The sequence below is a fragment of the Choloepus didactylus genome, chromosome 14 (genome assembly GCF_015220235.1).
Source record: "Choloepus didactylus isolate mChoDid1 chromosome 14, mChoDid1.pri, whole genome shotgun sequence".
Lineage (NCBI taxonomy): Eukaryota > Metazoa > Chordata > Mammalia > Pilosa > Megalonychidae > Choloepus > Choloepus didactylus.
In genome coordinates, this window is record NC_051320.1 from 27,153,978 (window position 1) to 27,180,555 (window position 26,578).

The window sequence follows — 26,578 nt, forward strand, 5'->3', positions numbered from 1 at the left end:
TTTTCCAGGTTAATTAATAGAATGTTTAATGTAAGTTAATTTTTCTGATATATACTCACTTTTGGGGGGAAGGAAAAACACATTTTCTTTGTCTTATGAATCTTCTATTTTCTATATGTATTCTAAATCTATTGTGCAAATATAGTCTATCACTTGCAACTCTGATAGAGCACTTAATTTTTTGTTACCTATATATTGATTTAACTAAATGAAATTTTTACTGCAATAATGCAGTAGCCATGTGTTTAGCTAGGTACAGAATCATAGACAGAACTAAAAGTGACCTTAAGAATCAGGTAGTTCAAAACTTTATTTCATAGTCAAAGAAGCTGGGCCTAAGTAGATCTTGAGAATTCTGTGATTCTTTGTATATCTAATTTCATGTGACTTTTTCATTACTACTGTAAGACATTTAATATTGTTAAAATCAATACATATCTTAAAAGTAGAGACAAATAAAGTCAACTTTTAGTAGAGGATAACATACTGTTTTGAAAGTTAGATTTTGAAATTTAATAGCTTACATAGAGGTTAATTTATTATTCTATCCTGGTAAAAAGTAACAGATCCATGGCCATTGGATGAAAGTATTTTAAAAAACATCCCAGGTTTCCTTATGTTAATTAATCAATAATAATAATAATTCCATTACATATGTATGGATATTTATAGTTTTCAAAGTGTTTTCATATACTTTATCTCTTTAAATGCGAGAATTATGAAGGTTATAATATTTAAGAGAAACAACATGCAATGAGAAAAAAGTTTATAGGTTTGAGAACCTGGAAAGAATATACTTTAGGTGTTGGTATTGGAAGTCAGTTTTGGAGTTAAAAATTGTATGTTCTCAGTAATAGGAAAAAGTTTAAAGGAATGGAGTAAAAATTAGTCCTGATAAGAAAATAGATGTATAATGAGTAAGATTTAATGAATATTCTGTATGAGTAATAATGAAAACTATGTAGTAGTAAACTTGGGAAAGGGTAAAAATAACTATTGCAGAAGGTTTAGAAATAGGTTGAATTTCTCTTTTTTGCCATTCTATTAATGGAAATTTTTCATACCACAGAACTAGTTTCACAGGTGTTTCAAATGATGACCAATAGGTACTGCAAGGCATTGTGTTATAAATTATGTTATAAAAGAAAGGCAGAAGTTCCTTGGTTTTCCTTGTCCCTTGGCATAGCTAGTAATTTTTGACTGAATGTCAGACATTGTATATAAAAATTATATAGAGGCTCCAGATAATATTATTTATCTTTTCTTTGCTAGGCATTTAGAGTAAGGGTCAGTCCACTTTTGGTTTCTCCCTCCTCTTAAGGGTGCAGCTTTCCAGGGCTCTGAGAGTCTGGAATGGTCATCCTCAACCCTGCAGGTCGTAAACACTAGTCCTTATTTCCTTGGTACCACAAAACTGACAAAAACTCTGCTCTATCTTTCCCAGACTTTCTGTTTAGCTTTTTGCTTCTCATCTTACAGTTTCAGAACTTGGCACACGTCTTGAAGGGCAAATGACTGAGTTTGAGGTCTCTCAGTTTCCAGTCCTGAAAGAACTCCAAAACCTCTGCTAGTTTTTCTGTTGTTCTTGAAGAGTCAGATATCATTCGAATGCCACTTCCTGCTTGCTGCAGATATTTTCAAGCGTGTCACTTATTTCTTTAAGATAGTTAGCATAGTTGTTTTATCACTCATGTCTCATAGTTTCAATATCTGAAGCCTTTTCAGGTACCTTACTGATGATTCTGTTTTTACTACTGGATGTTCATATGGCCTTCTTTGCCTGAATGCATAGTATCTGTGATTATGTTCTGGTCATTACCCCAGAAATGAAATAAAGATAAGAAAACCCTAATCATCACATATTCCTTATCCCACCTATTATTGACCCATAGTATTGGTGTGGCACGTTTGTTATTGTTGATGAAAAAGTATTAAAATATTACTAACAATTGTCCATAGTTTGCAATAGGTACATTTTCCTCCATATACCCTTCTATTATTAACTCCTTGTAATAGTGTTGTACATTTGCTCTAGTTCATGAAAGAACTTTTTAATATTTGTACAGTTAATTACAGACATTATTCACCAAAAGATTCACTGTGTTATATATTCCCATGTTTTAACTTCCAACTTTCCTTCTGGTGACATACATAACTCTAAAGTTCCCCTTTCCACCACACTCACATACCATTCAGCACTATTAATTATTCTCACAATAATGTGCTACCATCACTTCTGTCCCTCTCTATACATTTAAATTCAACCTAGTTAAACATTCTGCACATATTAAGCAACTGCTCCCCATTCTTTAGCCTCATTCTACATCTTGGTATACCCTATATTTTATGTCTATGAGTTTACATATTATAATTAGTTCATATCAGTGAGATCATACAATATTTGTCTTTTTGTGTTCTGACTTACTTCACTTAACATAATGTCCTCAAGGTAAATCCATGTTGTCATGTGCTTCAGTATTTCATTCCTTCTTACTGCTGAATAATATTCCATCATATGTATATACAACATTTTGTTTATCTGCTCATCTGTTGATGGACACTTGGGTAGTTTTCATTTTTTGGAAATTGTAAATAATGCTGTTGTGAACATTGGTGTGCAGATGTCTGTTTGTGTCCCTGCTTTCAGGTGTGTGTAGATTTTTAAGAACAAATTCAATTTCTTTGATACAGAGGGTTATTCAGATTTCTATTTGATCTTGTGTTAGTGTTAGTGAATTGTGTTTTTCAAAGAATTTGTTCGATTCATTAAAGATGTCTAATTTAGAGGGTATTTAGTGATGTCACCTTTGCCATTCCTAATTCTCGTAATTTATGTTCTCTTCCTCTTGTTACCTCCCATCAGTCTTGCTAAAGGTTTGTAAATTTCTTCAGTCTTTTCAAATAACCCTATTTTAAGAAAAATTCAGTTTTATTGAGATACATTCACATAACATACAATCATTCATGGTGTACAATCAACTGTTCACTGTACCATCATATAGTTGTGCATTCATCACCCCAGTCTATTTTGGAGTATTTTCCTTATACCAGAAAGAATCAGAATAAGAATAAAAAATAAAAATAAAAAAGAACACCCAAATCATCCCCCCCCATCCCACCCTATGTTTCATTTATTTTTGACCCCATTTACCTACTCATCCATCCATACACTGGATAAAGGGAGTGCAGTCCACAAGATTTTTACAGTCACCCTGTCACCCCTTGTAATCTACATTGCTATACAGTAGTCTTCAAGAGTCAAGGCTACTGGGTTGGAATTTGGTAGTTTCAGGTATTTACTTCTAGCTCTTCGAATACAATAAAACCTAAAAAGTGTTTAATCTGTATAGTACTTGAGTGTCCACCAGAGTGACCTCTCAGCTCCATTTGAAATCTCAGCCACTGAAGCTTTATCAAATAACCCTATTTTGACTTTGTTAATTTCTCTCTGTTGTTTGTCTTTTTTCTAGTTCATTGATTTTTGTTTTTATTATTTCTTTCCTTTGTGGAATGAGGGTTTAATATGGTTCTCTTTGGCAAGCTCATATCAATGGAAACTCATTACTATTAACCCTGTCTTCTTTTCTAGTAAAAGCATTTAAACTACAAATTTCCTCCAATCCCTGCATTAGCTATATCCCAGATATTTTGATATGTTGTGTTTTAATTATCCATCAGTTCGAAGTGTTTAAAAATTATCCTTGTGATTTCTTCCTTCACCCAAGGATTATGACTATTTAAAAATACTTCCAAATGTTTGGGTCTTTTATAGATATTTTAATATTGATTTCTAAAATAATTCCAATGTGGTAAGATAACATGTTTTTCTAAGATTTTAATCTTTTGAAATTTATTTAGATTTGTTTTATTGCATATGGCTCATCTTTATGAATGTTTCATATTTGCTTAAATGTGTTTCTGCAGTTATTGACTGTAGTGTTTTATGAAAATGTGTAAATGTAGTTGATAGTGTGATTCAGATATTCTAAATTCTTACTGATTTTGTGCCTAGTTTTTAGAAGTGTTGAGACAATTGGGTAGCCATTTGGAGGGAAATAACTTACATATTTTATAATTGGACATTAATATTTTTCACTCAAGGGTGGGGCCTAGGCTGTGCCTTAGCATGTGTGATCCAGAAAAGTGTGAAGGAGGTGAAATCTTCAGAAGTACATGAATACAAACATAGGAATGGGTATTGGGAGAATTTTTAAATACTGCTAGTTATTTCTTCAGCCTCCCTTCCCCCCAGCCTTTGATGTGACAAAATATGGACTTTAATCTCTTATAACCAAAAGAAAGCCTGAAAATAAAAGCTGGAAGAGTTTTGTTTCCAGAGTAGCACGTTTTCTTCCCAAACTCAATCCACCAGGGTAAGGAAAGAGTTTCTCTGCGTATCTCATATCAGTAGACCACAGATTGTAGAAATTGAATAGAAATAATAGGAAGGAATAACCAGGATAAGGCCAGTATCTTATATGCAGCATTAGAATGTAAAGGTTTTGGTTAACATTAGATTTGGGATAATTTAAGATTGATGTTATCAGCTTTTGTCTAGGTACAATGTAGTAGTTAGGCTCACATCTCACACCTGGATAAATTCCAGATGAATCAAATATTTTAATGTAAAACATATAAAACTACTAGAAGAAAACATGGGGGAATTCCTTTATTGTCTTGGAATGGGAAGGCCTTTCCAACTGTGACTCAAAATCCAGGAGCTATAAAAATGTTTTGATGACAAAAAACAAAAGCAAAACCAAAAGAAATCAACATTAATAATATTTAACTGTTTGAAAATATTTAAGGAGTGTCTAAAAATCAAAATAAAAATACTATCCATCCAGTTGAAAAATGGGCAAACAATTATAGATGGTTCATAGTGAAGGAAATACTAATGGCTCTGAAATGTATGAAAGGGGCTCAGCCTCATTCATAATACAAATGCCAATTGAAAGTACGCTGAGATATTATTTTTCACAAAAACCCAAGTAATAGCATACTTTTTTGGTAAGGCATGGGACAACATACTCTCATAATTTGTTGATGGGAGTATGAATTGATACTATCCCTGTGGAGGCTATGTTTGACCATATGACATATGCATATTCCTTTAGACTAAATTATTTTTCTGGTGAAATGTAAAATGACATAGATGCACAATTTAAAAAATTGTAGCATTGCTTGTAATAGCAAACTATTGGAAACCATCTCATTGTCTATTGCTAGACTATATGGTACATATATGCAATGAATACTGTACAGTTATAACAAAGAATGAGAAACTGTGTTATGTTTTGAAATGGAAAGATCTCCAAGATGTATTGCTAAATGAAAGGCAAGGTGCAGACAGCAGGTATGGTATGCCACAGTCTGTGTAAAAAAGGAGGAGTGAATAGGAATATGTATATCCATTTTTTTTTGTTAGCCTAGCCAGTGGTCCATCGATTTTATTGATTTTCTCAAAGAACCAACTTCTGGTTTTGTTGATTCTCTCTATTGTTTTCCTGTTCTCAATTGCATTTATTTCTGCTCTAATATTTGTTATTTCTTCCCTTCTGCTTGCTTTGGGGTTAGTTTGCTGTTCTTTCTCTAATTCCTCCAGGTGAGCAGTTAACTCTTCAATTTTTGCTCTCTCTTCTCTTTTAATATAGGCATTTAGGGCAATAAATTTCCCTCTCAGCACCGCCTTTGCTGCATCCCATAAGTTTTGATAAGTTGTGTTTTCTTTGTCATTTGCCTCGAGGTATTTACTAATTTTTCTTGTAATTTCTTCCTTTGCCCACTGGTTTTCTAAGAGGGTGTTGTTTAGCCTCTATATGTTTGTTAATTTTATGACCTTCTGCCTTTTATTTATTTCCAACTTCATTCCTTTGTGGTCTGAGAAAGTGTTTTGTATCAGTATTTTTAAATTTGTTGAGACTTGCTTTGTGACCCAACATGTGGTCTATCCTAGACAATGTTCCATGAGCACTTGAGAAAAAAGTGTATCCTGCTGTTGTTGGATGTAGTGGTCTATAAATGTCTGTCAAGTCTAGTTCATTTATCATACAATTCAACATCTCTGTTTCTTTAGTGATCCTCTGTCTAGATGTTCTGTCCATTGATGAGAGTGGTGTATTGAAGTCTCCAACTATTATTGTAGAGGTATCTATTTCTCCTTTCAGTAATCACAGTGTTTGCCTCATGAATTTTGGGGCATTCTAGCTTGGTGCATAAATATTTATGATTGTTATATTTTCTTGATGAATTGACCCTTTTATTAATATATAGTGTCCTTCTTTGTCTCTCTTAATTGTTTCGCTTTTGAAGTCTAACTTGTCTGATATTAATATAGCTACTCCCACTTTTTTCTGGTTGTTGTTTGCATGAAATATCTTTTTCCAACCTTTCACTTTCAGTCTATGTTTGTCCTTGTGTCTAAAGTGAGTTTCTTGTAGACAGCATATAGATGGGTCCTGTTTTTTAATCCATTCTGCCAGTCTGTGTCTTTTTATTGGGGAGTTTAATCCATTTACGTTTAGTGTTATTACTGTAAGGGCAGTACTTTCTACTACCATTTTGTTTTTTGGAATTTTTATGTCATATCTTATTTTTTCCTCTCCTTTTACCTTTCCTGATAATCTTCATTTCTGCACTCTTCTCCAACTCTCTCTCTCCTGTCTTTTCCTATCAGCACTCCCTCTAGTATTTCTTGTAGTGCCGGTCTCTTATTCACAAACTCTCTCAGTGTCTGTTTGTCTGAAAATGTTTTAATCTCCCTCATTTTTGACGGAAAGTTTTGCTGGATATAGAATTCTTGGTTGGCAGTTTTTCTGTTTCAGTATCTTAAGTATATCATGCCACTGTCTTCTTGCCTCCATGGTTCTTGCAGAGAAATCTGTACATAGTCTTATCAACCTTCCCTTGTATGTGATGGATCGCTTTTCTCTTGCTGCTTTCAGAATCCTCTCTTTGTTTTTGACATTGGACAATCTGACCAGTAAGTGTCTTGGAGTAGGTCTATTGGGATCTATTCTATTTGGGGTACGTTGTACTTCTTGAATCTCTAATTTTCTGTCTTTTATAAGAGTTGGGAAATTTTCAGTGAATATGTCTTCTATTACTCTTTCTGCCCCCTTTCCCCTCTCTTCTCCTTCTGGGATACCCATAACATGTATATTTGTGCGTTTCATGTTGTCACTCAGCTCCCTAAGACCTTGCTCATATTTTTCCATTTTTTTCACCATCTGTTCTTTTGTGTGTATGAATTCGAATGACCTGTCTTCCAGTTCACTGATCCTTTCTTCTGCCTGTTAAAATCTACTGCTATGTCCCTCCGTTGTGTTTTTCATCTCCTCCATTGTGGCCTTCATTTCCATGAGTTCTGCCATTTGTTTTTTAAGTTTATGAATTCTTCTTTATGGTCATCCAGTGTCTTCTTTATATCCTTGTTCTTTTGCTATATCTTCCTTCATTTCATCGAATTTATTTAGCATTAGTTGCCTCCACTCCTGTGTCTCAGCTGAGCTATTAGTTTGTTCCTTTGGCTGGTCCATGTTTTCGTGTTTCCTGGTATGGCTTGTTATCTTAAGTTGTGTAGGCATCTGATTTTCTTGATTAGTTTATTTTGGAGCTTGTTTTCTATCTTTTACCTAGTGGTTTTCTTGTTGGTTGGCTTTGTTCTCTGGCCTCTGTTATTCAGTTCAACTTATTCTAGACCTCTAACTTAGGTTCTATTTAGTTGATCAGAATTTTTCACCTCTTGTTTTTTCTGTTTCTTGCTCTGCCTTTATGTAACCTTTTTGTGAGTGGGTCTCCTCAGATATGGTCGCCCCTAGTCAGATTTTCCCAGTCTAGTGGGGCCCAGGTCTCAGTGGGAGGGTATGGAGTTTTCCTGAGAATGAGACCCTCCTGTGAGGCCTTTAGAATTGGTGCTTTTCCTCTCCTGTCCAGCAGGTGGCGCTTGCCAGCCTGCAGCTCCCCCACCAGTGTAAGGAGGTATGGAGACTTTAGTTCTTCTGGTGACTCTGATCCTATCAGGGGCGTGGCTGACTGAAGTCAGAATCTGAATTCCAGCCCCTGGGGTCTGAATTCCCAGAAGGAGGACTGCCAGTTGAGCTGGACCTCCCTCCACTCTCCCAATCCTCAGAACTCCAGTTGTCTCTCAGGGGCACTATTCCCTTCTCCTCTCTCCTCTTTGGGGCCTCTCCAGGTAGATTCCTTGGTCAGCCTGAGTTGCCAATTAAAGATGGGGGTGGAGGCCTTCAGTAGTGAATACGGAACTCAAAGACACTGTGGGTACTCTGTCTCCCCCCAAGCCCAGCCTAGTCCCTCAACCTGGGCTTTCCGATAGAAAATAACCACGTATATTACTTTTAGATTAAAAAAAAAAAATAGAAAAGAAAAACAAGAAAAAGAAAAAAGAAAAAAGAAAAGTCTCTTTTAAAAGTCTTTCCCCAGCCTGGAAGTTTTGTTAGTGTCAGAACAGAGCATTTAAAGATATGCTTTGGGCTGTTGTCTGATAATTACTCTCCAACAGCTTCAGTTCTACCCCTGCAGGGGGCTATTGAAATGCAAAAAGATAAGGGATCAGTGAGAAGCCAGAAGGGACAAAATGTAGAGGAAAAAAAATGGCTTTTTTGGAGTCTGGGAATGGATACCCCCTTTTACGTGCCCCCACTTCTTGGAGCCCAACCCTTCTTTAGCACCCCAGCTCCCAAAATTAGTTAATTAATTTGTTAATTAATTCTGCAGTTGAGGCTGGGTTGAGCCTCCCTTCTTGCCCTCAGCAGATTGCTGTTTTTTGTTTTTTTTTTTTTCCCCCCTTTCAGGGAGCTGGCAGCAAGATAGCCTGTGAGGTCTGGGTGGGGAGGGGGGCCAGACCCCTGGTCCGGGGAACTTACAATGTTCGCTGCGATCTCAGCTTTTCCTCCAATTCCAAACTTGCATCCAATGTGTGACTGGTTACTGGAGACCCCGAAAACACTGTTTCATATAGTTCTTGGGTAATTGCCAGCTGCTCTAGGGGAGAGACGAAATTCTGCTCCTCACCACTCCGCCATCTTGCCCCGCCTGTTGTATATCCATTTTTGCTTGTGTATGCATAAAGAAATTTTAAAAGGGTATATAAGAAATTAATAACAGTGAATTCTTGTAGTCATAAAGGAGGGTAAAAACTGAGTAGTTGGGTTTTAGGAGTGATGTAGACTTTTCATTGTATAACTTTTTGAGTTTTCTGATTTTTGAATTATATGAATATTTTGAATATTAAAGAAGAAAAGGAAAAAATTGGATTAGGTTGGCTGTTAGTGAAAGATGTGAGCTAGATAAACAAAGGCACTTCTTTCTGTCTTTTTCTTTCTCTTTCTATATACTTAGTCCAGGAAGTGGCAGAATTCTGAGGCAAATAGTGATAAATAATAAAAAATAAAACAAGTACATAAAAATGGACCAAATTGCCCAAGGTTTCATCCAGTCTAAGTATTGAAAACTTGAGAAATTATGGATTCATTTTCCAAAGAAACATGAAAGGTCCTAAGGAATAGATGAAGTGAGTTTGTGTTGGGAGATGAAAGACTAAGAATATCAGTATGAATTATTTGTTGGTTGTATGTGCCTGTTGCTGTTAGGTGTGCCTGCTCAGGGCTCTGTGCAGTGGGATGTGTCCACTTTCTTTTGCATTTCCATTTTATGATTTGTGATGCAAACTCCCTCTTTGCCAAAGGAAACTTTTCTTTTGATGGTTATGTGATAGGTATTTTAATTATTTAAAATATAGAAGTTATTTTTTCTCCTTTTAAATACATGGGGAAAAAAGTTCAAATTGTATAAAAGAGTTTACAATGGCAGATATCTCCCTCCTTCCTCAGATCCCTAAGCCCTTTTTAATATAGTTTCTTAAGTGAGCATTAAATATTTGAACCCTCCTTGTGACTTATTTTTCTGTTTTAAACTCCTTAGAGAGAGGTCATGTAGTAGTATTCAGATTTCCTAGGGTTCAATATTTATGAAACTTCAGGATCTGAGCCTTTATCTCAATCTCCAAATATTTGGGGATTTTCTAGATGTCTTATTGTTATTGAATTCTCATTTAATTTCATCGTGGTTAGTGAGTATACTTTTAATGAGTACAGTCTTTTAAAAATGTATGAAGATTTGTTTTCTGGCTCAGCATATAGTCTAACTTGGTGAATAGTCCATGTGCATTTGAAAAGAATTTGTAATTTGCAGTTGTTGGGTTTAGTGTTCTACAAATGTAAATTAGGTCAGTTAGGTTGATGATGTTTTCATATCTTCTACATCTTTTCTGATTCTTTTCCTTTTTCATCTATTTTTTTGGTTGACTTGTCCATTCAATTTCTGAGAGAGAGGTGTTAAAATCCTCAACAATGATTGTGATCTTGTCTTTTCATCCCTTTATATTTGACAGTTTTTGCTTCATGTATATTGAAGCACCATTATTAGGTACATATATTTTTAGGAATGCTATGTATTCATGATAAATTGACTCATATCATTATCTTCTCTGGTGATATTTCTTGATTTGACATTTTGTCTGGGATGTTAATACAGCCATATTAACATTTTTTGTGATTTCCTTTCAAACCATCTGTGTTGTTTTGTTTAAAGAGAGTGCCTTTCAAATCACATAAAGTTACATCCTACATTAAAAAAAATCCAGTGTGACAATATCTACTTTTTAATTGGGGTGTTTAATCGTACAGGTAATTTAATTATTGATACCGTTGTCTTCTGGTTTTTGTTGTTGCTTATGAGAAGTTAGTCAACATTCTTATTGTTTCCCTGTATGTAATATATCTTTTTAAAAAATTTTATCTTTAACTTTGATTTTCAGCAGTTTGAGTATGATCAACCTAAACATAGTTTTGTTTGTATTTTTTCTGCTTGGGTTCATTGAGCTTGCTGGATCTGTGTGTTGCTGATTTTGATCAAATCTGGAAAATATTTTTGTCCTGAAGTTCAAGTATTTTTTTTTTTTTTTCTGCCCCATTCTTTATCTTTTCTTCTGGGAATCCAATTACACCTATGTTATTGAGGTTCTGTTCATTTTTTTAAAATTTTTTTCTCTCTGTTCTTTAGTTAGGATGTTTTCTATTGACCTATCTTCAAGTTTGCTGATCTTTACTTCTCTTGTGTCCAATTTATTGATAATCCCATCTAATTAATTTTTTTATTTCATGTATTCCATTTTTAAGTTATGAGATTTCCATTTGGTTCTTTATTCCTATTTTCATATCTCTCCTGAAATTTCTAATTTTTCATGAATTATTTCAACTTTTTTTTCACTGTAGAGTCTTTAACATATTTATCATAGTTATTTTAAAGTCTTTGTTTGCTAATTTCAATAGCTGAGTCATCTGTGGTATATTTTTACTGATTTTTCTCTTTATTATGGGTCACAGTTTCCTGTTTATTTCCATGTCAAGTAAGTTTTTAATTGTATAGAGACATTGTAATTGATACCTTATAGAGACTGGTTTCTGTTATCTTCCTCTGAAAAGAAAGCAGACAAATTACTGGTGAATTACCTTGATGTCTTACAGAGGCTTGGTTTTGGCTTTTTAGGAAGGGCTGTTTTGGTTTTGTTTGGTTCTAGGGAAAATACCTCAGTCCTGAGATATGCTGAGATATCCTGAGATATTCCTAAGGTGTGACCCTATCATGGTTTCCATGGAAAGCCTGAGGTATTTACTAAGCCCCTCTACTTTGGCAGAACTCAAACTCTAAACCCTTCCCTGTAGTGGGCGGCTGCTGAAATCTCTACTTAGTTTTATCAGCCTTCCAGCTGTTTTCTCAGTTCCTTGTAGTTCCTGTACGGGGGTCAGCCCAGGATTTGAGAAGTGTATATCCAGATTTTGTGGTTCTCTATTATGTGGCTCCCTCTTAACTTGGATTTCCCCCTTAATTTCTGGCCATTCTGGCAGACTCAACTTAGCCCTCTGACTCTTTGGGCCAAAGAGATTATGACTTTCTGTTTGAGCTTTATCCTCTTTAATCCATTGGGATTGTGGGGTGCCTTTAGAGGAAAAGCCAGATAAATGTAGATCTCAGGCAGTGCGGTTCCCTTCTTTCAAAGATTAAATACCCTCAAGTTTTTGCCTACTTTTGGTGACTCTTCTGTGCCTTCATTTTTCTTTTATATCTTGTCCACAATTTATCATTGTTATCATGGAGGGTTAGTCTGATATAAACTACTCCACTGTTAATGAAAGCCAGTGAAGTTTTTTTAATTTCAATAAAAGAATATGTTGTATGTAAAATATGCTAAGAAAGTTCCTTCTGTTTCTTTTTCTTTTGCTTCTTCATCATTTGACCCTAAACTGATACTGTGTCCTACTGATAAAAAAAAGGTATATCATCTACTTTTCCATGAGATTACCCTCAGATAAGTAGAACTTTGTATAGATTTGCCATTAATTGCTACAGAATTGGAAAATCTTCCTCCCTAAAGTCATTGGAAATGTGAATGTGCACATCTATACTTAGCTTTATCTGTTTTGTTTTTGTTTAACAGACATTTATATAACACTTAATGTGTACCAAGGCATTGGTTGAAGCATTTTAAGTATGTTAACTCATTTCATCCTCACATCTACCTAATGAGGTGATGATTATTCCGAATTTTCAGATGAGGAAATTGAGGCACAGAGAGTTTAAAATAGGAAGTGGTGGAGCCAGGATTTGAACTCAGGCATTCTGGTTTTATTGGGCTCCATACTCTTAACCACTGTGCTTTGCTACCATTCTTAGTCTATGCTATTTATATTAATTATGCATTAAGTTTGTATCTGTAAATATTTGTGATTTTTTTTCAAGATTTTCCATTATTGATTTCTTCTTTTTTTTACCTTTATAAAAAATTTAAAAAACAATTAAAAAAAACATTTCAAACAAAACCAAAACAAGGAAATAAGAAAAAACGAATAACCTAAAATAACTGCATTGCTTCTAACATGTTCCTACCCTACCCCAAGAAAATAAACAAACTATAAGTGGTTTCTTCTTATTGGTTTATAAGCCACTTTAAGAACAGGAACTTACTACTATGCCAGATAACCAGGAAAGACTAAAACACAATTTCTGCAGAGATCTCACATATAAATCCTTGGCAGTATTAATTATTTCATTAATTTTTTAATGAAAATTTTTTTGGCTTTCACAACACATTTTTACATTTTTGTTGAACAGCTGTTTCTTCTGACTTTTATTACAACTAGCACTTTAGAGGCTTGACCCTCTCTTAGGTTATAAGGTCACTGAGGCTAGGGACCGTGCTTTCATCATATTTGTAGACATTCTTTCCTAGCCTGGTATCTAGCCCACATTGAATATAATAAACCATGTTATTCCAAAACTATGATGGTAAAAAAAATAACCTATTTGCCAAGCAAGGAATCTTTACATATCTATATATATTTATGTATTCATCTTGTTTACACCAGGAATATCTTATGTTTCTGTTTTACTTTCAACTTTCTAAAGTCCTTTTGTATCTGCTGTCTTTACAGCAAAATTGTCATAAGCTTTTATTCATTAATTCATTCATTCAGTAAATATTTTTTGAGTACCCACTATGTGCCAGGCACTATTCTAGTTGCTTAGGATATAGCAATGAACAGAACGAAGTCCCTGCTTTCATGTAGATTGCATTCTTATGAGCAGGTAAAGATAATAAACACAAATAATTACATGTAAGGTGGCAGTGAATGATATGAAGAAAAATAAAATAGAGTAAAGGGATAGAATATGATGGGGAGTACTACCTTAGATGCTGGGGTTTAGCAAATTCTGTATGAGACCAGAATGGAGCAAAGGAGCAAACTTTAAAAATATCTCTAGCTAAGGAGAGTTCCAAGCAGAGGAAAGAGCAGAGTCCTTTAAGTTGGGAAAAACAGCAAGGAGGCCAGTGTGGCTTGCATGCCACCCTGAAGTGTGGGAGAAATTAGTTTGGAAAGGTAGTGGTGATAGTGGGTGTGGAGGCAGATCTTGGAGGGCCTTGTAAGGTATGTAAGGACTTTGGGTTTTATTTTAAGTTTGATGGGAAATCATTGGAACTTTTTGAGCACAGAAATGACAACTAAATTAAATGTAGAAGGTCTGTCTGGATGCTGTGCAGAGAATAGTTTGTATGGGAAGCAAGAGTGAGTAGAATCAGAGAGACCAATTATGAGGCTGTTGAAATTATCCAGGCCAGAGATGTTGACAGCTTCAACTAGGATAGTAACAGTAGAGGTGGTAAGAAGTGTTTAGATTCTGGATATATTTGAAGTTAGAGCCAAGAGAACTTGCTGAAGGGTTAGAAATCACTCCCAAGTTTTTGTCTGAGAAACATGGGAATAGATAGTATTATTTGCTGATATTGGAAACATTGTCAGAAGGAGCAGGTTGAAACAGGATATACTTATTACCCTTATTTTATATATGAGGAAAATGAGGTGTAGATGAAAAGTTTTGATAGGCTTTGGACTAGAATCCTGGCTATACTAAGATTTCTTCTAAATCACTTAAGTTAATTTTACTTGCTTTATGGTAGCTCATGTTCGTTTTAAAATTCTTTCAAAAGAACCTGAGCAGGGATGTTTGAAGAGTCTTTGAGATTTTTATATGCTTTTTTTGGGATGGTGATAGTCAAAAGCCTAACACCTTATATGTGCTGAGTTATTGATACTTGGTTAAATTGAAAGGGGATTCAATCTCGTCTTCAGCTTTGACATTATCATAAAAGCACATACGTGTGTTGTGTGTAGAGAAATTGTATGAATTGAAAGTTGCAGCTTGCCTTTCAGAAAGTAGCATTAAAACTAGGAATCATAAGATCTGGGTTTGGACCCTAGGTCTCTCCTGTACTCTCTGTATAATTTTCAGTGAATCACTCTATTCTTTCATAGGTAGTTTGTCCATATGTGAAATGGAAATCATTTCTACTCGTCTCACAGAATTGTTGTGAAAATGAAATCAGATCATATATGCATAACAGGCCTAGTGCAGAGTTGGCACAGCGGAACATGCGGTAAAAGTTTATGGAGTCTGAATCTCAATAAAACCACCATGAGATACTCACAAAATTGAGATTAATCTGTAGTTGAGAAAGTTTGTGGAAAAATTCTACTTAAATACATGCTGCTTTTTTCAAATCATGTGTATTACCATGCATATTTTAGTTTTCTAGATGCTAAAAAAGTTCCATACAATGGGTTGGCTTAACAACAGGAATTTATTGGCTTATGGATCCGGAGGCTAGAGGGCTTGTGTCCTCCTGGATTCTGTATCTTCTGCCTGCTGGCAATCTTGGGGGTTTCTTGGTTTTACTGTCAGATGGCAATGCACATGCAGCATCTTCTCCTTTTTCTTCTGGGGTCAGTTGACTTTCTGCTTCTTGCTTTTCCCATTTTCTTTCCATGTCTAATTTCGTTTGTTTATAAGGACTTCAGCCATATTGGGATAAGGTCCACTCTCATTCATTTTGGGCATACCTTAACTAATGATGTCTTCAAAGGTCCCATTTACAAATGGGACCAGGGGTTGGGACATGGACATGCCTTTTGTGGGGGACATAATTCCATTCCCCAACATGTTACAAAGAATACATTACTGAAGATAAATGTTCATGTTTACTTTGCAGGTATTCTTTCGTCTTAAAAAATGGTTACTACATGGCTTTCAAATACAGCAGCAAAACTGATAATTTCCTGGAAGAACAAATTGATCCAAATAAAGAAGTTATAGATAGAGTGACTGACTTGAGCATGCTCAGGCTATTTGAGATCTACCTGGAAGGCTGCCCACAACTTCTTCTTCAGCTGTATACCCTCATGGAGCATGGTCCAACAAGTTTCAGTCAGTGTAAGTCTTTCTTTTCTCTTCTTAACACTCTGTATTAGATATATGCCATTGAGATCTTATGTCACCTACATAACTTCACAGCAGCTTTTAGGATTTTTAAAAATTGCTTTCCTTTTAAAAACTATACACTTTTGAAAAAGGAAGTACATGGTTCAAATATAAAAAATATAAAAAGATGTATAGTCTCCCACCCCTTCCTTCCCACCTCTTTCTTCATCTGCCCAAAAAGGAAACTATTGTTGTCAGTTCTTTGTTGATTCTTTCAGAGATTTTTTTTTTAAAGAATATATTCTTCTTTCTCTTTTTTTCTTTTAAGCAAGTAGTATCATAATGTAAACACTGTCTTTGCATTTTTCACTTAACAGTTGATCTTGGAGATCTACCCATATCAGTACATAAAGAGTTCCTTCATTCATTTTTATTATTTTTGTATAGCATTATAAATAATGATTGTACCATAATTTATTTAACAGGACTCCTATTTATGTTTATTAGGTTGTTTCTAATATTGCATTATTGCAAAAAATGCTGCAAAGAATAATCTTATACATACATCATTTTACATGTGAGGCATATCTGTAGGGTAAATTCCCAGGACTGGAATCTCTGGGTGAAAGTATAAATGCAACCTGACTAATGAAAGTATTCTCGTTGGCCAATGTATTTTCTTGTTTATAGAAGATTTCCTTATTAGGATAAATTGTTCATTCTTTAGGACAGTTTAGTATTTTCCATTATTGTTAAAAAATCTTTTAATAGGTATTTAATTTGAGATGTAAGAAAAACAGTATTTCTTTGCTAAATAATAATCCCAGTTTTCATTATTGATTAGGGTTCCAAGCAGACTTGGATTCCTTTTTTGGGGTACAGATTGTCATCTTCCCTAGAGTTCCCACTGTGCTGACTTACCAGTGAGATCAGCTTATCCCCTGAAACAGTCTCCCTGCTCGCAATTTCCCATAAACCTCTAGGGCATAGCCCCTTCTAATATTTTTTTGCCTTTACCCTGATTGTTAGTAACACACAGAGATGAACTCATTGTGTGTAAGACCTCTTTTTCCTCATGATGCAAATAATTTATATAGTTCCTGAAGTTAGAAGTTAAACATCTAGAACTTATAGCCTGTATTATAATAGAGGTGCTAATGATTCTGAGTCTCACGTAGCATTTGGACCAGCTATCAGGCATCATAGGGATCCACTAAGAGCTATCTTTATGTTATGATTCTGTCCTCATCCTTATAGTTCTACTTAGAGTAAGAAGTTGAGGCAGGCAAGTTAGTTAAAAATATCAGAAAATTAGAAACAATTGAATTGTATAACAATAGAAGAGTTGGTAAATTACTGTAGAGTGTTAGGAAGAAACATGTAGTCACTACAGAACTTTTTTTTTTTTCTTCCTTTATTAGAGAAGTTGTGGGTTTACAGAACAGTCATGCACAAAATACTGGATTCCCATACACCACCCCACCAATCACAAATGTATGGAACATTTGCCACAATACTACAGAACTTTTAATAATACAGGAATATAATTATAAAATAAAATTTAGGTAAAAAGGAGTTGGTAAAATTTTCTATACTACAGAACTTTTAATGATACAGGAAAGTTAAAGTTTAGGTAAAAAGGAGTTTGTAAAATTTTCTGTCAGCTTAATTTTAAGGTCACAAAGAAATTATTTTATTGGAAAAATACCTGGAAGAAAATATGCCAAAAATGTTAACTGTAGTTGATTCTGGGTGGTAGGATTATGAATGAATATTTTCATCTTCTTTATGTTTTCCTGAATTTCCAAATATTCTACAATGATCATGTAATGTTTTGACAATCAGGAAAAAAGTAGCTCAAAATGTTAAAAAAATAAATCAGGTTTATGTAGAAGCCCTTCAGAAAGCAACATATTCTTTTATTTCTGCTTCTTTCTGAAATCACACTAAAAAGTAGAGAAAAGGAGTAAAAACAATATAAACCTACAAGGGCAAGGAGAATGCATAGTAGAATAACAGATTGAAAAATCAACAGAAATTTAGAAGATGGAATGCAGATAGAAAACAGGTTATTTGAATCAACCTTCCACTGAAAGGCTAAATTATTTGAATCAAACCTCCCACTGAAAATATCTAAAAATATTGAATAAAATATTTTGAAAAGTCTTCTCCAAAGCATCAAAGATCTGACAAGATAAAACAGGTCAAAATATGAATGAAAATGGGGACTCAGAATGGTTACATACAACTCTGAAGGCATTTATACCCTGAGAACTTTTACTGAACCTTGTAAACAGGAGCTTCAGTTTGTTGGTATTGTGGAGGACAGAAGACAAATCTCAGGGTCTTTATAAAGAGGGATGTCTGATAGTAAATCCTAATCCCATAAAGATGGGACTCTAAAGGACACTTTTCTCTGGGGCAGAGTGAAAGTTATCTATCTCACTCTCCACTTGGCAGGAGATGAGAACAGTGTTGCCTTGATGCCAGGTAGAGCAGGAAAAAATGTCCCTGAGAAGTTGTGACCATAAGATTTGCAAACAAAATTCATATCTTTTGGCTACTCCAAACCGCCCCCCCCCAAAAAAAAAACAAGAAAAAACAAAAACCAAAACCAAACCAACCCCCAAACAAAGTAACAAAAGCAAGTTGTGAATATAGTTTAAAGTCGTCCCAGACTGATAGTGCCCCTAGGTGTAAGCAGGTATAAATCCTCCCTGGAGGAATTCACCTTCTCGTAGGCCTCAAATAATTTTCCCAGTTGTTTTCCAAGGAAAATGAATGGTTTACAGTAGTTTGTAATACCAAAGGAAACAAGGCATCATGAGTAGGAACCAGCAGAAACAAAGAGGAAAAAACTCGTTGAGACTTTAGATCTTAGAAATTACCAGAAGCAGAATATCAGTGCCTAAAGAAATAAATGATGAACTTGAAACCATGGAACAAGAATCTGTAAAATGACTTTGTATTTGAAAAAGAAACAAATAGAATTTAGGGTAATGAAAAAATTCAAGAATCGAAATAAAAAATTTGGCAGATTAGACACAATTGAATTCAGGAGAAATTATCCAGATTGCAGCTTCAAGAGAAAAAGAGGTGGAAAACATAAAAGAGATGTAAGAGACATGAAAGATATGATGAGAAGGTCTAATATGCATCTCAGCAGAGTCTCTGAAGGAGAGGAGAGAAAGAATCAGGCAGAGGCAATATTTGAAAAGTTAATGGCTAAAAATGTCAGAACCGCGTAAGGTATCCACCTACAGATTCAAGAAGCCCATCATTTCAGAAGCAAGCTAAGCAGAAAGAAATCCACACCATGACATATCGTAACTAAAGAAAATTCCAAAGAATCTACTTCAGACAGAGCTAAAGTATTCTGAGGTGCAAGAAGGAATAAAGAGCAAAGAAAGTAGTAAATATGTGTTCATTCTAAGTGAACATAGAATGAAAATACAGGACAACAATAGCATGTTAGGTGGGGGATAAATGGAGTTAATGTCTTTTAAATTCTTTGTCTAGTACAAGAGAAAGGTAAAGCAGAGGAATTAAATCAAGCTCTTTTTGGATTGAATACTGATGCATTTAGAAAGACCCTATGGAAGAAAAATAATGTAATAATATGAAACAAAATTGGGTAAGAAAGTAAATATTTTAAATAATAAATCTTAGCAATTTATAGATATAAGAAAGCTGTCAAATACTAGAAATTTCACAAATGGCAGAAAAGTAGTTTTTTTATTATTTTAATATTATTTTCTTAAAATTTTGGCTTCATACTCTCTGGCTCCTGATTTGACAACAATTTTATAATCTATTTTTCTATGGAAAAAATAGACAACTCAATCTTTCCTTCAATCTTGATTGAAATTTGATTTTTATTATTTTTAATTTAGAACAGTTTTTTTTAACTTCTCATCTTATTACTGGTAATATCATGTGCATTTTTTGGATTGTTGTCAAATTTGGGAAAACCTCAACTGATTTCTACAATACCTGTTATGAGATTTCAAGGTATTTCAGGATTTTTTTTTAAAATAAAATACTAATTTTAAGTACTGTTTGAATTGACAACATAATAACTAGTTGTCAGTGTCTCATTTAGTGCATATTGGGAGTTTTCTTTTTTTTCTTTTTTTTTTTTTTTTTTTACTGGAGTCAGCATTTAGTGTTAAATTAGAAAGAAATTAGTAATCTGTATGGATGTGACTGGGCAAGGTCATTTCAGATTGAGGGAAATTCATAAACAAAGGCATGGTTTGTCAAAGATAAGGAATCCTGTTTGAAAAGAGTGTAGTGTACATGTAGGGAAGCAATTACGATCAGAAAAAAGTATATTGGAAGCAGGTAGGTAAGTGAGAAATGAAAAATTGTATCAAACCAATAGTACCAGCTGGCTGAGTATAGACCATCATGCCCTAAGTTAAGGAATAAAAGACCTGTTAATGGCGTCATTATGTAAAAGGGAATGTAGTGAAGCATGAAAGGCAGGCATACTGCCTGAGAATCCTAGCTCTGCCACTTACTAATCTTCATTATCCAAAGAAACTTCGTAAATGTATCCTTTTAAACCTAAACTAAATGTATTCTCAGTTGAATTTTCTCTTAGGTAGATCCCCACAAGGCCCATAGCCACTTTAATACATCAAGGAAATATGTGATAGAGGCAAGTAGGCAAAAAAAGAGGCAGGAAATTTAATCAACTGTAATTAAAATATTCTTATTTTGAAAAATTTTACAAATACGTAGGACCAGGTGAACGCATTGTTAAAAGGGTCTTGCCAGGCCTTGGAAGGAGCCTGGGCAAATGAAGGTCCCTGAAATTAAAGCGTCACTGCCTTCATGATAAATTCATCTCTGGGGGAAAATGTTGATTAGCTTTAAACTTCAAAACATTTAATATGCATGTTGTGATTTCTAGGGAAACCACCAAAGAATAAAAGTAAAGCTTATTGCTAATGGACATGGGTTATTAGGTTGAAAGGGTGAAGAAACATGGCTCACACCATGTTTCATCATTATATTTGAGAAAATCAAAGATAAAGGTAAGATTCTTGAAAATTTGAGAGGGGAAAAAAAGATCACTCACAGAGGATAGAGTAGTTGAATGACATTGGAATTCTTAACCATAGCACTTTGAAGGACTTCAAAGTTTCAATGGAAAGCATTTTTTAACTTTGAATTCTATTTCTAGCAAAACTGTGTATCAAGTATGAGGGTAAAATAAAGATACTTTGAGACATACATGGTCTCAAAAAATTTAGCTTCTCTGCAACTTTTCTCAGGAAGCTACTAGAGAATGCTTGATTAGAACATGAGAATAAAGAAGGAAGATATGACAACCAGGAAACGGGAAGTCAACGCAGAAGAGAAGTGAAAGGAAGTTCCAGGAAGACAGGAAACAAGCCGTGAGAGCAACCAGCTTAGAGCAGGACGATAATACCTCCTGCCCCCAATACAAACTAAACCAAATAAAACCCACACCCCCACCCCCCAAAAAAAACACAACAACATACCAGCAAAGGAACTAATAGATGTATATGATTTCCAGTGGTGTTTTGTAAGTTTTATAACTATTTTGAAGAATTTATTAAGAAATAGTTATAGAGTCATGAAAAACTAAGCAAGTAAGGAAATGGTTATCTCTAGGAAAAATTAAAAGCTGTATAAGAAAGGAAATGTAATTCAGAATAGTACTTGGCTGTGCAGTAAAAAAGACTGCTGAACTCACATAGTTACAAGGTAAACACTGACTGTTGATTTGACTAAAAATTGTGATGTTACTGTTTTGAGTGAAGGGAGGGAGAGGAAACTAGAAGCAGAGTGTGTGTTGGTGTCTTCTAAATTTTCTTTTTCCTTAATGGGATATTGGTAGATAATGTCTAAACAGCAGAGTATTTGTTTTATTTAGAAATAAGAGGGTAAATGTCAGAAGAAAAGCTAGAAGAGTTGAATGTGATTTCTTCTGGGGCTGTGTGACTGAGGGGTGAGGAGAGGTAGAGTAGGGTACTGTTGTTTTTCTTATAAGCTCTTGTAGTACTTTTTGACTTTTTGAAACTGTGTATATGTTTTAGCTTGGCAAAAATTAAAACCAATTGTAAAAAAGACATCACAGGGAAATTTAGGAGAAAGTGATGCCTTAATTTAAATATTAAAGAAGAAAGGAAAAGAAGAAATCCTACTAGAAAAGTGGTCAAAGGCATTTATAAGGTCCCGTCCTCATAATCCTCATCAACAGATAAATCTACCTTAAGTCTGCATTTTTATCATATTATACAGACTTCCAGTGAGGTTCAGTGGAAATGGCCAGCACTCTGTATTCTGCTCTAAATTATTTCTTTCTGATTCTCTAATAATTGCTTTCACTTTTATAAAAAGTCCACAGTGTTGACAGTGGTGCTAATGATTCACTTTCCAAAATAGTAATGAACATATTGTTCTTTTAGTTTGGGTGCAAAAAATGGGGTAAAGATACCAAAACTATAGAAAATCTGAGTTTTAGAAAATATTTGCTCATTTGGTCCATCATCTCAAGATATGGGAAACTGAGCTTGTTGATAATTCATGCTTATGTTAAAATTTCTGTTTAGCATCTCTCTCTATATATTTTATGATGCTGTCTCTTAGTGAGTTAGGTATATGTCCAAAATGACTGGAAAAAGTTAGGGCCAGAACCGTAGTCTAACTCCCAGAACATGCAGTTTCTACTACACAAGTTGCTCAATAAATCTTTGTCTAATGAATTTATTCCAAATCATTATAAAGCAATCTAATGTAGTGGTTAAGTGCAGATTTAGGTTCAAATCCCAGTCCTACCACTAGTACGACTTGGCTCAACCAATATATCTTGTCTAAGCCTCAGTTCCCTCATATGTAATATTGGAATGTTACCGTCTACTTCAGAGGATTAGATGAGGTTAGTATATAAAGTACCTAACATCTGTTTGTGGGTATATTTTTATGCAGGTAAAACATATAAGCTATATAGTACATTTAATATTGTCATTATTATTCCTATAACAATGTATCTTTTTCATTTTTGTTTTATAGATGCAGCCATCATGGTCTCTTGCTGTGCTATTTCTTGGTCGACTGTTGATTTTCAAATAGCTTTGAGGAAATCCTTGCCTGATAAAAACCTTCTCAGTGGGCTCTGTCCCAAATTGACATACTTTTTTTACAAGTTGTTTACCTTATCATCTTGGATGATGAGTGGTGTACTTCTACTACTCTTAAATGTTAAGATTGCTTTATTTTTGTTGTTATTTCTTTGGTTTTTAGGTATAATATGGGCTTTTAAAAATCAGACTCACTTTTGTGCTTCCATAAGTATGGAATTCTTGTACAGGATTGTTGTTGGATTCATTCTTGTCTTTACATTTTTTAATATCAAGGGACAAAATACCAAATGTCCAATGTCTTGTTATTATATTGTTAGGGTACTGGCCACATTGGGGATCTTGATTATGTTCTGGGTCTGCCCACCCCCTGTTTTCAATTCAGATTATTTTATTCTGATCAGTATCACCATAGTTCTTCCTCTTTTTCTTGGAATTATTTTTCTTATTGTTTATTATGGGATTTTTCACCCAAATAGAAGGGAAGACAAGAAACCTGATGAAATTGATGGAAAACCAGTTCAGAGAGATTGTAGAATAAGGTATTTCCTAATGGAATAAGCTATTTCGTTATGAGATGTTTTCTTATTTTGTGTTTCATTGGTTAGTAAAGGAAAATTTGTGTGCACATGTTTCGTCTCTTATTTTTTTAGATAAATTCTGGTGTATTAATTGTGAATGTGAAAGACAGATTATAATAATTATTTTGTTATTTAAATTAGCTTCCTATTCGGTTTTGAAGATCTTTGGTACTCATATATTTGCCTCCTGCTTGGTGGAGTTGCCATCTTGAGTGTGAATTGGAAGAATTGGTCTGGGCCCTGTAATTAGAAGGCTGGAATCGAGCTGCTCTCCAGCTTTTCCCTCACTGTTAGGCTAAAACTGATGTATTTGTGTAGAGAACTGCAAAGGGAGAGAAGAGTAAACGATTCAGTTTTCTCTCCTCTATTGTCTTAGATTCAGAGCATATATTTTGAGTTGGGATAGGTTGAGTACATGAAAAGTGAAAGGAGGGAAAGAGGAAGAAAAACACATTCTTATTGAGCATCTGTTATGCTCTTTTCCTTGAACTCTCCAATTCAATAAGTATTGTATGAAACAGAGGTGTGTCTTTGAGAGGTTTGAAAATTTCATTATTTACTTATTTTCTAGTTTTTCTGAAGTAATACATTCCTCACATTATTAATATTTTTGTGTTAAAAATAGTTGTAACAAAATCATATTTTAATAGCTTTATGCATAATTTCTTCTAGTGAGAAGTAAATATTGGTCCTAGGGGGCAGCAGTAGGAGGACATTTGAATTAAGCTCCTAGAGATAATGAAACTTTTTCCATCAGACTTTTTCCTTTTTATCTCCTCACACTTTCTTTTCCTTGGATCAGCCCTTAATGAGTCCTCAAATAATGGCCTCTCTAATACCAATAAAGAAATTGAGAGTTACACATTTAGTGTTACAATTTAATATAAAACTTCTGTACAGCTCTTGGTAAGAAGGGTGAACTTATTGGATACCACATATTTGAACTATTAAAGCTATTTGAAGACAATAAGTAAATTTCAAGCATTAACTTATTCAATAACAGAAGTGGTTATATTTATGTAATTTATACATAGTATATAAAACTGAATAGATGTGATGGTTAGGTTCATGTGTCAACTTGGCCAGGGGATAGTACCCAGCTGTCTAGTCAAGCAAACACTGGCCTAACAATTGCTGCGAGGACGTTTGTGGCTGGTTAATAAACCAACAGGCTGGTTTATTAAATCATCAGTCAATTGACTGCAGCTGTGACTGATGACACACCAAAGGGTGTGTCTTCCACAATGAAAGAATGCAATTGGCTGGATTTAATACAATTAATCAGTTGAAGACTTATAAGCGAGACAGATGGAGAACCTTCACTTCTTCTTCGGCTGCCCAGTGAAGCATTTCCTGAGTTTGTTGAAGTTGCTGGTTTGTTTCCTGAGGAGTTCATCGGACATATTCCTTGGAGTTGACAGTTTGCTGACTGCTCTACGGAATTTGAACTCGTGCATACCCACAGTTGCGTGAGTCACTTTTACAAATTTGATAGACACACCTCTCATTGATTCTGTTTCCCTAGAGAACGCTAGCTAATGCAACTTGATACCGGGAGTGGTTCTTGAGAAACAATCTTAAAATGGGCTTTTACAATTTGTTTTCTACTCTAATTAGATTCAGAGGCACTAATGACTCTATTCCCAATAATCAAGAGGGCACTGACAGTCCATGGCATGAGTTGGCAAAGGAGATACACAAAATAGCACCGTCTGATTCTCCTAATCATACTCTAGTACGAAGCAAGGCTCTGGGTGACAGTGTTTTTGACACCTTCACAGAGTTTTTCAGAATTAAGAGGTATAATGATGTTGGCTGGCTGCTCTGAGATACTTTGGATAAAGTTGTAAGAGAAAGGGATGAGCTAAAGGCTTCAAATTCAGAACTTAAACACTGTATGACAGATGTAAAGGTTTCTATGTGTGCCCTGAAGGAAAATCTTATTTCCTGTGTCCGCAGACTGGAAGTTTCTGAAAACCAGACGCAGACTCTCATTGTGCGAGTAGCAGATTTACAAAGTAAACTAAAATCTCATCCTCTCAGGGTGTCTTCTGTTAAAGTAAAGGCATTGATTGGAAAACAGTGGGATCTGGAAACTTGGGATGGGGACATATGGATTGATAATAATGGCAGTGAGGACATTGGAACCCTGGATTCTGCTGAGTCATTATTAGATTTACCTGCAGAGGGCTGTCCTGAGGAAACAGCTTCCCCACCTCCAGTCTGCCTTAAGGAGCCTGCCATCCAACCCCCACCTAAAGAGATTAACCCTTCACTGCCTGCTAATCCTATAATCACTTCCCCTGAGGAAGCAGCCCTCCTCTCGAGAGATTAATCCTGTTTTAAGAGACGAAAATGCAACAGAATGTCCTGAGGTAAATGGCTTGAGGGATAATTCTAACTCTTCATGACCCACCCCCACCACCAGTCTTTGCTTCAAGACCTATGACTAGGGTGAAGTCCCAACAGGCCCCAAAGGGTGAGGTACAAAGTGTGACCCATGAAGAGGTACGCTATACTCCAAAGGAACGGTATGAGTTTTCCAACTTATACAGACAGAAACCAGGGGAATATGTGTTGGAATGGATATTAAGGGTGTGGGATAATGGTGGAAGGAATATAAGGTTGGATCAGGCTGAATTTACTGATGCGGGTGCACTAAGCAGAGATTCTGCATTCAGTGTTGTAGCTCGGGAAGTTAGAAAGGGTGTTAACAGTTTGGGTGGTTGGCTGAAACATGGATCAACAGGTGGCTGGTATTACCAGAGGTTGAAATGCCAGAACTGCCCTGGTACAATGTAGAAGAGGGGATTCAAAGGCTTAGAGAGATTGGAATGTTAGATTGGATTTATCATGGAAGACCTGCTCACACACCCCTGGAATGTCCAGAGGATACACCTTTTACCAGGACTGTAAGGAATAAATTTGTGAGACTAGCTCCATCATCCCTGAAGAGCTCTGTGGTCACCCTTCTCTGTAGGTCAGATGTTACTGTAGGTCAGATATTACTGTAGGAACTGCTGTCACTGAGCTGCAATCCTTAAACAC

The 26,578-nt window shown here is 35.1% G+C and overlaps 1 protein-coding gene across 5 annotated transcripts in view; it reads left to right on the top strand.

Annotated features, from left to right (window-relative positions):
* XKR9 (XK related 9) overlaps nucleotides 1-24,475 on the top strand; it is a 31,500-nt gene extending 7,025 nt beyond the window's left edge. For 3 of the 5 annotated variants that reach the window (XM_037802349.1, XM_037802348.1, XM_037802350.1), the window contains 2 exons: nucleotides 15,626-15,846; nucleotides 22,882-24,473. In XM_037802349.1, the coding sequence (XP_037658277.1) occupies nucleotides 15,626-15,846; nucleotides 22,882-23,510 (850 nt within the window). In that variant the 3' untranslated portion in view covers nucleotides 23,511-24,473. Of the gene's footprint in view, nucleotides 1-4,319; nucleotides 4,374-14,891; nucleotides 15,014-15,625; nucleotides 15,847-22,881 lie in introns of those variants that run through there. The other 2 variants (XM_037802351.1, XM_037802352.1) reach the window with 2 other exon arrangements.
* The last annotated feature ends 2,103 nt before the right edge of the window (nucleotides 24,476-26,578 follow it).